Source organism: Myxocyprinus asiaticus, chromosome 25 (genome assembly GCF_019703515.2).
Source record: "Myxocyprinus asiaticus isolate MX2 ecotype Aquarium Trade chromosome 25, UBuf_Myxa_2, whole genome shotgun sequence".
NCBI lineage: Eukaryota > Metazoa > Chordata > Actinopteri > Cypriniformes > Catostomidae > Myxocyprinus > Myxocyprinus asiaticus.
Genome location: NC_059368.1, coordinates 25,401,229 through 25,417,248, shown reverse-complemented (window position 1 = coordinate 25,417,248; position 16,020 = coordinate 25,401,229). Strand labels below are relative to the sequence as shown.

At 37.1% G+C, this 16,020-nt stretch overlaps 1 protein-coding gene across 4 annotated transcripts in view; it reads right to left on the bottom strand.

Annotated features, from left to right (window-relative positions):
* Positions 1-16,020, bottom strand: part of daam1b (dishevelled associated activator of morphogenesis 1b) — a 119,295-nt gene that overhangs the window by 56,718 nt on the left and 46,557 nt on the right. For all 4 annotated transcript variants that reach the window (XM_051654603.1, XM_051654602.1, XM_051654605.1 and 1 more), the window contains exon 2: positions 4,574-4,853. In XM_051654603.1, the coding sequence (XP_051510563.1) occupies positions 4,574-4,756 (183 nt within the window). In that variant the 5' untranslated portion in view covers positions 4,757-4,853. The remainder of the gene's footprint in view (positions 1-4,573; positions 4,854-16,020) is intronic.

The following is a 16,020-nucleotide window of genomic DNA, read 5'->3' as shown; positions in this document are numbered from 1 at the left end:
TGATTCCACCAAAGCCAACACACTGTTAATGTGTACAGAAATCCAGAGGCTTTTGTTTAACAGTTCTAAGCACTGCTTCAAGTGTAAAATAATTTGTTGAAAATATGCAAATGAAAAATAAGAAGTTAGAACCTACACTGTTCAATTAAACCAACAGCCCTCTTACCACTTGCTCCACAGATTTTTAGCCACACTGTGTCCTCAACAGGCATGAAATGACAAGTTTTTAATGACCAAGTAATTTGTCTGTCCACACAGCAAAAATGCTGCATGATGCGACACAATAACAGCCAATCAGACCATATCTGAAGTTTAATTTAAAATTAATGTTGCAGAAAATTGCACAACACCAAATGCCTTGTTGCGGCTAGTTAGGAAAAAAACTAAGATTTTCATAGAAGAGATAGACATTATCATTGCACACATTGTCGTACCAAGTCTGGTTAGGACAAATTAAGGGATTTAAATTTTGTTTCATTTTTTTTACCAACAGAACTATACAAGCTAAATGCAGTATGGATGTTTTGAGTGTGATGTTCATGTCTTCATGCACAGGTTATAAAACCTTCTAACCAGAAGGAGCGCTCTTTATTATATTGCTCCAATGAAACACCTGCAAAACATGATAGTGAAAGAGGAAATTGGTTCTACAGTCAAAGCAGTCTAAATCTGAAACCTACAATCTGAACTGGACCTTGTTCAAGAAAAGAATCCATCATCATCCTGTTCATTTCACCAGCAGTACCTAATAAAGTAGCTTGTCAGAAAACATTTCTCTTTGTAAATCCTGTACCTATCTAAAGCTACAGAGAGATCTGCCTGCCAAAACTGGTAATGTCTTCCTGTCTGGCAGCTCTTAGTGACAGTGATGTCCCTGGTGCTCCACAGGGAAGGAGTAGAGAGGAAGAGCTGCTGCTCCTCTCATCCGGCCTGGTGTCTCTTCCATTTCTCCTTTTCCTGTGAATCCCCCAGTCTTTTGCGGAAATGAGCTGCACAGTCAGCGGAGGTCTAGACATCCCCGTTACCCATATGCATACAGTATCTCATTACATTCAAGGGCAGCCAGACTACAACCAGGATGTTCCATTCATGCAGAAACCACACCTTGCTTTATAAGAAGCCAACATCAAGCCCTACCCTTCCATCTGAGAACAAACATTAAAGCCTGGGAAGTGCACTTCAATCTATCAATGCTCTCTCCTGATCTCATTACCACACAAATATTTTCAGCACTCATAAAAGGTAAATCTCTATTGTCGACCCTTTCAAATGTAGACTGTGCTCTATTGTAAATCAAGATGCTCAGTCCTTTACAGTAAGCTGTCAAATCAAGATACTTTTTATTAGAATGCACGCTTTAGAGCACAACAGTGCCCACCCACTTTTTCAGCCATCTGGGTTCCATATTTTTCCCATTCAATTTTTGCATATAGGGATTTAATAAAATCCTCCATAACAGAGTTGTAAGCCATGAACCAAAGCAACTGGATTCAAGGTGAATTACATCATTACAAACTTTGTTTTGAGGCAAAAAGTATTTTAAAAAAATCGGACAAAAAGACAAAGGTACAAGACTATGTTTTTTTCATGAGGGCATAAACTACAATTAAAAAACGATGGTAGTATATAAAACTATTGATTATAAATTGTTGATTATACAGTTGAAGTCAGAAGTTTACATACACCTTAGCCAGATATATTTAAACAGTTTTTAACAATTCCTGACATTTAATCGTAGAAAACATTCTCTGTCTTAGGTCAATTAGGATCACTACTTTATTTTACTTTATTTACATACACTTTGTTAGTATTTGGTAGCATTGCTTTTAAATTGTTTAAACTGTGTCAAACGTTTTGGGTAGCCTTCCACAAGCTTCTCACAGAAAGTTGCTGGAATTTTGGCCCATTCCTCCAGACAGAACTGGTGTAACTGAGTCAGGTTTGAAGGCCTCCTTGCTCGCACATACTTTTTCAGTTCTGCCCACACATTTTGTATCGGATTGAGGTCAGGGCTTTGTGATGGCCACTCTAATACCTTGCCTTTGTTGTCCTTAAGCCATTTTGCCACAACTTTGGAGGTACGCTTGGGGTCACTGTCCATTTGGAAGACCCATTTGCAACCGAGGTTTAACTTCCTGGCTGATGTCTTGAGATGTTGCTTCAGTATGTCCACATAATTTTCCTTCCTCATGATGCCATCTATTTTGAGAAGTGCACCAGTCCCTCCTGCAGCAAAGCACCACCACATCATGATGCTGCTACCCCCAATCTTCACGGTTGGGATGGTGTTCTTCAGCTTGCAAGCCTCACCCTTTTTCCTCCAAACATAATGATGATCATTATGGCCAAATAGTTAAATATTTGTTTAATTAGACCAGAGGACATTTCTCTCAAAAGTAAGATCTTTGTCCCCATGTGCACTTGCAAACTGTAGTCTGGCTTTTTTATGGCAGTTTTGGAGCAGTTCCTAGCTTAGCAGCCTTTCAGGTTATAAATTACCTATTTTATGCAAAACAAAGAAAAGTTATAGCGTAAAACGAGTAAGAAATATTTAAGATGCTGTACTAACTCTCATTAACTTATCAAATAAGCATATTAATGCAGGGGGCCTGGGTAGGTCAGCGAGTAAAGACACTGACTATCACCCCTGGAGTCGCGAGTTCAAATCCAGGGCGTGCTGAGTGACTCCAGCCAGGTCTCCTAAGCAACCAAATTGGCCCAGTTGCTTGGGAGGGTAGAGTCACATGGGATAACCTCCTCGTGGTCGCCATAATGTGGTTCGCTCACGGTGGGGCACGTGGTGAGTTGTGCGTGGATGCCGTGGAGAATGGCGTGAAGCCTAAACGTGCGCTATGTCTCCACGGTAATGCACTCAACAAGCCACGTGAAAGATGCGCTGATTGACGGTCTCAGACGTGGAGGCAACTGAGATTCATCCTACACCACCCGGATTGAGGCGAGTCACTATGCCACCATGAGGACTTAGAGCACATTGGGAATTGGGCATTCCAAATTGGGGAGAAATGGGGAGAAAAAAAAAATTATATTTAAAAAAAAATAAATAAAAATAAGCATATTAATGACATTGATTATGTCAACTCCAAACTACAAAAGATCAGATTTCCTTTCTCCCATTGAAGCACACAAGATGCTCTTTGGAACATTCTCAAAACATGTTGAGATAACATGGATCATCAAGTTTTGCACAGACTTGTGGAGTCCATGCCATGTCAAGTTCAAATAAAAAAAATTAATTTAAAATTTCACTCAAATTATTACGCTGATAATATAATTTGTAACAAATTTTATATTAAATTAGAAAAATGCTTAATACTGTAGACTCATTTGTACTAGTGGTTTCAAACCTTTGGACCTCACTGTATAGAATTATCTCATAATATTTGTATTGTGTTTATGGCTTGTACAGAAGTTCATTTCTCTGCCATAAGGGATTATAGTGCAATAAGTTTGGTTCAGACTATATAAAATGTCATATTTGGTGCCAGTCAACCACAAAAGATCTAATCCCATGAAAAAAAGACAAATGCCATGGCTAAATCACATAAAAACTCCCCTCATGTACCTCATTATTTTCATCTGAAGTTCAACAGACTCTTTCTTCTGAGTATATTTTTAGAATCTTAATGTCCTCAATGAGCGGAATATGATAAATTTATTACAGACCTATTCCAAGCTTAGGGAAGGAGCTAAATTTGCATGATAAACAAATGATAAATATTGTGAATGTTGGCTTCAGTATTTCGTAGTAGTTAGCTAGGCATCTTCTACTAAAATCTAATGTTACGTTTAGTGTTTAAGTGTGTAGCTGTCAATAAGCAGGCAGCTTGGCAGTTACACAATAGCAACTTCCAAATTTGCAGATAACGTGCCAGAACGGCACGTGCTGAGAGCATGAAATCTTTCTGTAAGGGCTCTGAAAAGAGAGAGACTGCTGCTACTTTGTGTTGTACATCAATTCAAGCCCAAGTACATGGAAAGAGAGGTTAAGAAAGGGTCATACTAAAAACAAGCAGTCATTCTGGAGAGCAGTTCAAGACACAAGGCCACTCAATGGAGCCCATTGATTTGCAAAGTGGAAGTTGGCAGAGATGGAGAAGGAAACAGAGAGACAGAGAGAGAGAGAGAGAGAGAGAGAGAGAGAGAGAGAGAGAGAGTCTGCAGCATGCCACAGTGCACCGATTTCTATTCAAGCTAAAAGACAGCATGTTTTGATATGTCAATAACTGCTCTTTAATTATGCTAAATTAGAGTGCCAAGGAGGGGCTGAGTACAGCATGTGGAAAATATATAAGCTAATGAAAATGTTCTCAAAATTACTATAATTAAATAATTATATATTATATTATATTATATTATATTATATTATATTATATTATATTATATTATACACACTGTCACTTGCCATAAAAGTGGACTTGGATGTCTTTGTGGTCCACTTAGGTTAGGGTGTTCTGGGAAGCGTATGAACAGAAGAGTGCCACTGAACATCCCAATAAATAGCAAATCAGCCACGCAGTTAAGAGATTTTCAAAGTCTGCAGTTTGATACCCACCACAAGCTCTGAGAACATGGCATCCAGCTCGTCATAGCTGGGGATGGGCAGCGCGGGCTCCATGGTCTGCAGGGCGAAGTCCTCCCGCAGACGGTAGGTGATCTCTGGATGGTCATTGCTCTGAATGCAGCAGAAGAAGATAGATGCGCCACTCCCTCCACCCCCGCGTTTCCGTGGTGCCATGGCTGCCTTTGGACTGGGGGCTCTAGGGTGAGGGATGATGGGAATGAGGGAGTGGTGGTCCTCCCCCAGGTGAGAGCTACAGTTGGGTCACTCAGCCCTGTGAGAAGACAGAAAGAGAAAATTTGAGTGAGTTTGTGTGACAAAGACTTTCATCACCCTTGAGAACAACACAGGTAAAAAAAAAAAATAAAAAAAAAATGTCTTAATCAGTATTTTTGTATTGTTTTCCAGGTAAAATATTATTAAACAAGATACATTTACTTGAGAAGCAAAACTGCATAAGATATTAAGACTTGTTTTCAGGAAATATTTCTTGAATTAGCCTTTTAGCAGGTTTTCTTGAATTCTTAGATGTTTATGATTCTTAAAGGGATAGTTCACCAAAAATGAAAATTCTCTCATCATTTTCTCTCATACATACCCTCATTCCATCCTGGATGTGTATGACTTTCTTTCTTCAGCAGAATACAAACAAAGATTTTCAGAAGAATATCTCAGCTCCATACAATGCAAGTGAATGGTGATCAGACCTTTGTAGCTTCAAAAATCACATAAACGAAACGTAGAAATAATCCATATGACTTGAGTGTTTGAATCCATATCTTTAGAAGCAATATAATAGGTGTGGGTGAGAAACAGTTCAAAATTTAAGTCCCTTTTTTACTCTAAATCTCCACTTTTACTTTTACATCTGAAAGTCACATGTGGTGCCTTTTTAGTTTCACTTTCACATTTAGAGATTTAGAGTAAAAATTACTTAAATATTGTTCTGTTTTCACCCACACCTATTATATTGCTTCTGAAGATGTGGATTTAAATACTGGAGTCATATGGATTACTTTTATGTTTCCTTTATGTGATTTTGGGAGCTACAAAGGTCTGATCACCTTTCATTGCATTGTATGGACCTACAGAGCTGAGATATTTTTCTAAAAATCTTTGTTTGTGTTCTGCTGAAGAAAGAAAATCATACACGTCAGGGATGTAATGAGGGTGAGTAAATCATGAGAGAATTTTTGGGTGAACTATCCCTTTAATACCTCATTGACAACATTTCTTTTTATCCAATTTTTTTTATCTTTTAAAGTACAAACCTCACTAAAATTAGGATTATTAGTATTAGAAAATGTAGGATTGTGCCAAAAAAAAAAAAAAAAAAAAAAATTTGCCAACACAAACAATTTTGCTTCTTAAGCAAACGTATCTCTTTTCAAGGATCTTTAGATTTTTTTTTTAATCTGAAATGACAAAAATACTGATAAAGCCATTTTATTTATTTTTTGCAGTGTATGCGCAACCCATGTTGTTTTTCTTTTCTTCACAGGATCGAAACAGTTTAGTTTAGTCTGTGAACTATGAGACAAGACGTCAACCTAGAAAGCCTAGTCAACAACACAAGAGGTGATGTTACTCATCAGATCGGCTCATTCTATCAAACCACATCACAGGAGTGACTATACGCCACAATGCATCACTCCCCACACAGAATTACAGACCCTACGCAGATTAACGCAGATTGCATCCACATGCGCAGGGCCACATCTATATTTAGGACAAAGAAAGCGATCCTGGGTTCCAAAGACCATTATCAAAAATAAAAAACCTCTTTATAAGACTCAAACTTGCTAAATAGGAGGATCAGGACTTTTGACTGGCAGGCTAAATCAGTAAGGCAATTCTTTAAGAAACACAATGATCCAAGGCCAGCCCCCTCATGTTTGACATGCTTTCTAAGTACAATATGAACAGATGCTTGCTGTAAGATCAATGCATGCATAACAGGAAACACTATATAGTAACATATGCCACTTAAGCCCAACAGCAGAAGGCGCATCAGCTGTCTTTACGGCTTTACATTTGGGTGTGGAGCCACAAACAAACAAAACATGGTTGAAGCAGTCTGAACAACGAATATAATGGTCAAAAACTTTGAATCTGCGAAAGCAGCACAATTCTCCACAGGGGACTGCTTTAACAAGAGGCTAACAGGCATGCAGGTATATGCATGAGGCATTTCAGTGACAAAGTGAGGATCCGTTTGCTCTATGGGCTAAGGACGATGATTGTAATAACAGATGCCAGCCCTGGAGTCACTGACAAACATACGGTGGGAAACAGTCAACAGAGTACTTCCAGATAAAAATCTGAAAGAATTAGATTAAGGATCATTCTTAGAAAAAATAAAGAATGAGGAACACTGAAAAGAAAAAAATCAAAGACGATGGAGTACAATGAGAGAAAGTGTTTTCAGGTTGTAAAACACTACACATATAGTGGTCCAAAAAAATATTTTGACATTTAACCACAGTTAAATATGTATGAATGTATTTTCATTGCATAAAAAAATATCAAATGATGTGGCATTTATTTTAACCTTGTGCAACCCTGCGTCCTCATGCGCGTACATTGTGTTTTGTCTTCGCTATACGCAATGCATAATTTCATTTAATTTAAACTGACTGATCTCAGTTCAGGACACTCAGGGCTGTCATTAAAGGTTAAACTTTTGACACATGGAGTCATGTGACAAAACAACATGCTGCCGATGTCAGTGGAGTTTGTCTTTGGGAGAGAAATCTGGTAAGAAACCTCATTAAGTTTTTACATTCAAACCTGTTTGTATCAAAAGAGTACCTTCTCTAGTTTCATCCGATATGCCATCTTTTAAATTTCAGCGATTTATCGCAAAAAAGGCACACTGTTAAACACGATGACCCCCGATGAGGACTATGGGACTATTTTACCTAATAAATCCTATATCCACACATTATCACATTGAGTATCAATGGGTGCATCCAAAAGCTGGAAAATGTTGCTTTCAGAGACTCTATACGGAGTAAGGATAAAAATAAGATGCCTTTCAAACATCCTATGGCATTCCTATGCAGCCAAGTGCATTTACTTCAAACTTAAGGTTAAAAGTTGTTTCAGGCTGCAGATGATGTTTGCACCACTAAACATGGTTGGCAGACATGGAAGAATGGTAATCAGTACTCAGATTAGAATTTATAATGCTATATTTTATTATAACATGGTTGCCAGTGATTGGACGATGCTGGCCATTATTTTGAATCAAATGAATTAAGCAATTACTGATTGGTAAAATGTTTCAGCACAAGCTATCACTTGTTTGTTTGACAGTGCAAAGAGAGAATATTGAGATTTTGATGCCAACGTAGTTAAAAAACATTGTAACATAAAAGTCAAATCAAGTCATAATTTTTATTTGTATAGTTTTTTTATTTGTGCTTTTCCCAATACACATTGTTCCAAAGCAGCTTTAGAGAAAATCAGCTGTAATGTCTGTAACGTCTTAAAAACATGAATAACACTCCTGGAAACACAACAAACAATTTTATTTAAAAAAAAAGAGCTGACTTTCAATAGCTTGGTATTATTTAACATTTCACAACTTAGGCCCGCTGTCTCCATATTTGCATGTTTATTAGGTGCTAAATCCTAAAAAAATATGCACACAGCAGTCACGCTCGGGTCTCAGGAGGTTAAAGAAATAAAGTAAAAACACACTTTTCAGGCAAAACATGAAAAAACAAATGTATTTTCCTAATGTAATGACATGAAAACATCTTTAAGTATGATTTAAGTGTCCAAAAGTGTTCAAATAATTGATGGTAATTTTTTTTACCAAGTTTTCCCTTGAGTGGGCGAGTCTGGCACAGTTACCCATATACCGGCTGTTGGTCACCAATATAAACTGACACAACCGGAGTACAGCTGAACACAACGCCCCTCTCAGCCAGCATGTTGCCACAGTGGAATTCCCAGCTGCCCCTCCCTGGAACTGGAGTTGATTCAATCCTGACTTCAATTTGAATCTTAAATACAACAGATTTGTCAGGCTATTTAAGAAAACCTTAACAATGCAATGGAGGGTAATCACACAAGGCTTTCCTAAAATAATCCACAAATCATGTGTTGTGCTGTTATTCATCTGGCCCAGCAGACAACGTCTGGACGTACTTACAGATATCTTGCATACCAAGAGAAGGGATTTGGTTTGGTGAACTCGGAGATCATCCTTCACTGGACTATAGATTACGAACTGCCACGCATTCCTTCCCCTCTATGGTGTGATATAAAAAAATATGCCCTGTGGGAATGACCTGTGTCCTTGGACTACAGCAGTACTCCTTGACCCTGCTGTGAGAAAATTCTATGCTGTTGCTTTCACACCAAAAAACAACTTAGTGAGGACTCGGAGAGGGATAATTGTGCTGCTGGCTAACCTTTGGCTGGCTCCAAGCTGATAATAAAATAACCTTCAACAGCATTGGAGCAGAAGGTTAGTATCAAAACAGTTTAAAAGAACAAACTCACGAGTAATCAGTTTCTCAGCAAAGTGGTATGCTGTTGAGACACTCTAGGGAGTTCCTTCAACTACAGGCACTTTTATGTCCCAGCGGATTATTTTTATTAAAACTAGCAGATTTTATTTATATACACTATATATATATATATATATATATATATATATATATATATATATATATATATATATATATTACATACACACACACACACACACACACACACACACACACTACTGGTCAAAAGTTTTGAAACACTTGACTGAAATGTTTCTCATGATCTTGAAAATCTTTTGATCTGAAGGCGCATGCTTAAATGTTTGAAATTAGTTTTGTAGACAAAAATATAATTATGCCACCATATTAATTTATTTCATTATAAAACTTAAATGTAATAAAAAAAAAAAAAAGTTTTTGAAATTGATGACTTGGACCAAATAATAAAGAAAAGCAGCCAATAAGTGCCCAACATAGATGGGAACTCCTTCAATACTGTTTAAAAAGCATCCCAGGGTGATACCTCAAGAAGCTGGTTGAGAAAATGTCAAGAGTACATGTCTGCAAATTCTAGGCAAAGGGTGACTACTTTGATATATAAAATATAACACAGTTTTGATTTATTTTGGATTTTGTTTAGTCACAACATAATTCCCATAGTTCCATTTATGTTATTCCATAGTTTTGATGACTTTACTATTATTCTAAATGTGAAAGAAAAATTATAATAAAGAACGAGTAAGTGTTTCAAAACTTTTGACCAGTAGTGTATATACACACATACACACAGTTGAAGTCAGAAGTTTACATACACTTAGGTTGAAGTCATTAAAACTTATTTTTAACCACTCCACAGATTTAATATTAGCAAACTATAGTTTTGGCAGGTCATTTAGGACATCTAATTTGTGCATGACATGAGTAATTTTTCCAACAATTGTTTACAGACAGATTGTTTCACTTTTAATTGACTATATCACAATTCCAGAAGTTTACATACACTTAGTTAACTGTGCCTTTAAGCAGCTTGGAAAATTCCAGAAAATGGTGTCAAGCCTTTAGGCAATTAGCTTCTGATAGGAGGTGTACTGAATTGGAGGTGTACCTGTGGATGTATTTTAAGGCATACCTTCAAACTCAGTGCCTCTTTTCTTGACATCATCAGAAAATAAAAAGAAATCAGCCAAGAACTGTTTGTGAATCATTTTTCAAGAAAAATGGTGGCCCTCCACAAGTCTGGTTCATCCTTGGGAGCAATTTTCAAATGCCTGAAGGTTCCACATTCATTTGTACAAACAATAGTACGCAGGTATAAACACCATGGGACCGTTTTGGTCACTTTTGTCTCACGTGTCAGCTTGTGTGCTTGGCTGGATTCAAATCATGGTCTTCAAGTTCAAAGTCCTTCACTCTATGAGGTGAGCTACTGCACAAGCTAATCACATTGGAATAAGTGTGTAAATGTAGGTGAGTCTGCAATACAAACGTTAAAATGAATCGTTTTTCAAATGATCCGTTAGAGTAAAATTGTATAGATATCATAACATAGCAGTGTGTGAGTAACAGAGTGAAAAATATGTTTTTATAAAGTCATAATCAGCCATTGTAGTCATGATTTATGTCAAAGTCAATAAAAACACACTGTTGTTGTAGTGCCTCTAGTGCTAATTTCACCAGTAAACAGCGGCAAAATGTAGAATGTGGCATGTAAAATTAGGGTAACGTACATTCTTTTAAACTAGGTTGGAAATCTGACCATTTGTACAAAAGGAGTTCACATGGTTAAAGGGATAGTTCATCCAAAAATGAAAATTCTCTCATCATTTACTCACCCTCATGATATCCCAGGTGTGTCTGACTTTCTTTCTTCAGCTAAACACATTTGAAGAAAAATGTAAAAATATCTTAGCTCAGTAGGTCCTTAAAATGCAGGTGGATGGTGATCAGACATTTGAAGCTCCAAAAATCACAGTCAGCATAAATGTCATCAATAAGACTCCAGCGGTTAGTAGAAATCCTTTATCCACTTTATCCTTGATTCTAAAGCAATACGATTGCTTTTGGTGTGAAAAGATCAATACTGATGACAATTTTAACTATAAACCTTCGCTTCGGGTATAGAGCTGATTTCACGTGGTATCCCGTGTGACGTATTCGCGTTGACATGTTACAGATGTAATCTCACGGTCTTCACTCAGTTGAGACATCCAGAATAAGCACACAAACACTCTATTGTGAGTAAAGAAACAGATATAAATACAGATCTAAACCAAAAGCAATGAAGCTTCTGTACAGTGTTCCTTTACTCAGTTGTAAACAGCGCTGCTCTTCCGGGTGTGTTGCACATGCATCAGTTCTCGCGTGTCTCACATCCATACCAACGCGATTACGTCACACGTGCATACTGTTGCTGACCGGAAGCGATGGTTTAAAGTTAAAAAGTACTTAAATATTTATCTTTTTCGCACCAAAAGCGATCGTGTCACTTTAGAAAACATTAATTTCACCGTTGGAGTCGTATGGATGACGTTTATGCTGACTATCTGTTTTTTATGAAGCTTCAAAAGTCAGAACACCATCCACTTGCATTTTAAGGAACTACTAAGATAGGCCTATTTTTCTTCAGATGTGTTCTGCTAAAGAAAGAACATCATACACACCTGGGATATCATGAGGGTGAGTAAATGATGAGAGAATTTTTATTTTTGGGTGAACTAAACCTTTAATGCCACAAATTAGCTTATTTGGTTACCTAGCAATAGTGTGAAATCTTAATTATTTCGGTAGCAGAGGTTCCATTTGTTGAACTGACAATGAACAATATTTTTCAGCACTTATTAATCTTGGTTCATTTTAATTTTAACATAAAACATAAAAGTTGTTTGCATTTACATTAGTTCCAGCATTACGAATTATCATGAACAAAAAATGAACAAATGTTAATAAGACTGGATTAATAAATGTTCTAAAATATATACTGTTCATTGTTAGATCATGATACCAAATGCATTAACTAATATTAACAAATGAAACCCTATTGTAAAGTGTTACCAATATTATTATTAATTTTACATCAAAACTTTCATAATTTTAAATGTTCTAATTCCTTTCATATAATTTACAACTGTTGAAAAGGCCAGCTTTCAAAATGAAAGTGTCCACTGAGGCGTTGTGACTTGTTGACATACAATATAATCTCTCCTTTGTCCCCTTTTGGCTGACACAACAAACAGAGCTGGTCATGTGACCTGACTACTTTGAATAGAGTAAAAAACAAACCCCCGCTCCACCATGTGACTGCCACCGGGTCAGTGCTTAATCTTCTACAGACGGATTATGATTAAGCAATATGTTATTATTGCTGATGCTAAAGACTAAAACAAATTCAAATGCTCTGTACAGTATATGCCTGCAGCATTACAAGGAAAACTGATTGGTGTAATAGAGATTTTACTGTAAAGTAATTCTTTGTTATTTCCACATAGGAGCAAGGTGTTTTTAGCTGGAAGGCATGAGCTTTCTCGTAAAAACAGAGGTTAAATGTTTATTTAGCCACATTAGAGACTTTCTCAAATATATTATCAATAGAATCAGAAATGGTCCAGAGGACTGTTCCATGTACCAACAGTAGGCTACTCTTAAAAACCACAGAACTCAAATATGGTAATATGGTAAATAGAGTATCTTGGCAAAGAGTATCTATGGCAAACAGAGTACACTGGACTATATTATTCAAACATTTACCCTCTCGTTAAAATCTTAAACAAAATGGAAAGAATGTCTACATCCTAAATTAACAACCAGAAAAATATAATTCAGTCCAAAGAAGACAAAGAGGAAAAGGTGATGAGATGAGAAAAAACATTTATCTTACAGAAAAACAAACAAACAACAACAACAAAAAAACCTATATCATTGTAGAGTGAATAACTTAAACCATGGTGTAGAATGACTACCATATATTTATCTACCACTGTATTGACAGTATGTCATACTACCATGGTACATGCCCAGAAAACCATGGTAGCACCAAATTACAAATTGTATTCCAATAAATAGTTTTAATTGTTGAAGTGTAGGCTATATTATGAAGGTTCCACCGGCCTTAAAGTCAGAGACAGAAGTTTTCAATGGAAGTCAATGCGATATTTGAATATCTGTTATGGGAAAACAAGGGAACTGTGTCTGATCTGTTAGAAAATATTTTTCCTAAGTCAGAACAGTCTGTAGGTCTGTGCCAAGTTTGGTGGACATAGCTCAAAAGCTCTAGGAGTCAGAAATTTTGTCTTGGTTTAGAAATTTTGAAAAACCCATAAGCCAAGTTTGTTCAATACAGTAACAGAATTTTGGCTTTTTAAAGCCAAAACATTATTTTTTGTTTTTTTCTTGTCTCAAACAAAAATCAGAGTGGGAAGCATGGCCAGACCCTTACTAAGCATTTTTTCACCAGAATTCAAACCCCTTTGAGAGTGACAAAGTCAACATTGGAGGGGTAATGTTACACGTAAGGGATTTATACAAAAGGACTTTAGTGTTGATTGTCACTTTAAGCCCACTGGTGTTCAGTAACTACATTAATCTTCCAATTCGGCTCACCTCTGCCCCTACTGAGGGCTTAATCTTCCCCCTGGGCCTGTCCTGACAGGCCACATTCTGCACATAGCCAGCCGAGCTCTGCATATCCCTACTGCCATCACTCACCACACACCCTCTAGTCACTCTTCCTGTGTCCCCGGAGCACAAATGGCAACAGAGTTCAAGTCTGTGTTCAAATCAAACACTACTTTAACTGCTTCTGTTGTTTTTCTGTCACATGCACCAGAGATGGGGAAAATAAATCGAAATTTCAAAGTACTGTGATATTTTAGCTCACAATATTGTATCGATATTCTAACGCCAAGAATCAATGTTTTTAGTCAAAATGTTTCACAGTAATATTTGGGGTATAAATGTAAGCTATTTCCTCTTCTTGTTTTTACTGTTCCTGATGTGCGTATGCTTAACACTACTTCTATGGCTCTACAATGAAGTAAAGCAGCAAGTTCAGCACTTGTTGTGTGAAACACTGAAATTCAACAAAGATTAATATGAAACAAATGAGTAAAAGATCTCAATATATCACAGTTTTGAATCACAATACACTAAACAAATAATTACAAAATTAATGTATTGTGACCCAGATATCAATGTAATATTGTATCGCCAAGTCCCTGCTGATTCCCGCCGCTAACTGACACAAAGTCGATGCATCTCCCTTGGAACATGCAACAATGAATGCTTTTTTTGCAAATTTACTTTTCAACCATTGTAACTTTTGGGGATTTTAAAATGTCAGTACTGTCATCAGTCAATGTACTTGTGTATCCGTTCTCACTTTCCATGGTGCTGTACCTATTGCTTTATGTATTGCGACACAACTTTGCGACCTACACACCTAAGTCATTCTAAAGAAACTATAGTAACACTACACCTGCATACAAAGGGTGGAGATACAGTGACATTTTGTGTGTTGTTGGTTTAGAGATTATGTATAACACTCTTTCAGTCAGTCAGGTCACCAGGAGGAAAGAGAAATCAAAGAAAAAGAATTTGAAAGACAGGAATAAGGGCCATGTGTCAGGATGTACCGGCTGTAACTTTATCCATTGTGACGGACTGGACACCCCACACGTGATCAGGGATGCCTGAAAAACAAGGCCATTTCTGCCCCACTGTTTCTGCCTCAGCCTTCTCTCTCAGTCTATCTTTCCATATTATTTCTCACTCTTTCTATTTCCACAACACTCTCATGAGAGCTAACTTTAAGACTCAGCAAAAACTGAGGGCACTTAATCAAATAACGTGGCTGGAGGAATGCCCAGATAAGGCAGGAAGACTTGATCATACATGTGGGATGTAGCAAAGTAAGAGGATTAACTGGATAACAAACATCAACATGTGCAAGCCATGTATATTTTTAAAACCCAACACATGACAAACCTTTTATGGAACAAAATAAAACAATCATAAACGTACCTGGAGAAAGCTATCATTAGCCACTCATTAGCTTTAGCCAATCGATTGCTAAACTTTTCACTAGCATCTATCCTGAGCTGTGGGGTGAAAGGCAGTAGACAAAAAAATGCGGCAAAAATATGTCCATTTAACCCTTTAAAGAGCCCTCCAAAAACAGGCACTGAACATCTAGAACATCTACTCTATGAAATATTAGTGATGCATATGTTAATTGCAACAAAAAAATGTACACGGCTACTTCTGAATTGCCGTCAATCAATAAAGATGATTTTTGGAACCAGATTGTGTAGTTAAGCATCTACCAGCAGGGGCTCACTGGTTTATGCTAACAACCAAACCTTGACCTCTTGGTTTGGGTTGAGTTCTCTGTTGAGTATCCAACCCGTAAGGAATGAGTCAGCCTTTTCATCTAACTGTACAAGTACCAGCCAAAACATTAAGCAAACACTAGAGGCTATCAAGAGCCACAATTAGCATGGGTTGATCAACAATTATCACGGTTAGTTGGCAAGGCCCAAGCAGCAACATGCATCAGCAAGTGAAATAATCATTTCTGATTAAGACCTGTGGAAACATCCCAAAGAAAAAAAGGTTCAGCTACCTCTCTTTTTGCAACACAACGGTTCCACTGAAGTCCCACTTAGAGCAGAGCAAGCTCTTGCAATTTCTAGTCCAACAGTTTCAGCCACATGATGAAAATTCAACAGAATGGCAAACACAATTTACAGTCCTCTTGATAAATTATTTTTTTTACATTCGTAAATATGAACTACACCCAGCCAAACTGCTAAAAGTTTCAGTGAGTTATTGTAGGTGAACTTGAGAGTGGGCAATGTTTATATTTGGTTGCCTGGATGCTGTAAATGACTTATCAAATGTAGAGTCAACAGGACCATTTCTAAGGTGCGAATATCATTATAACAC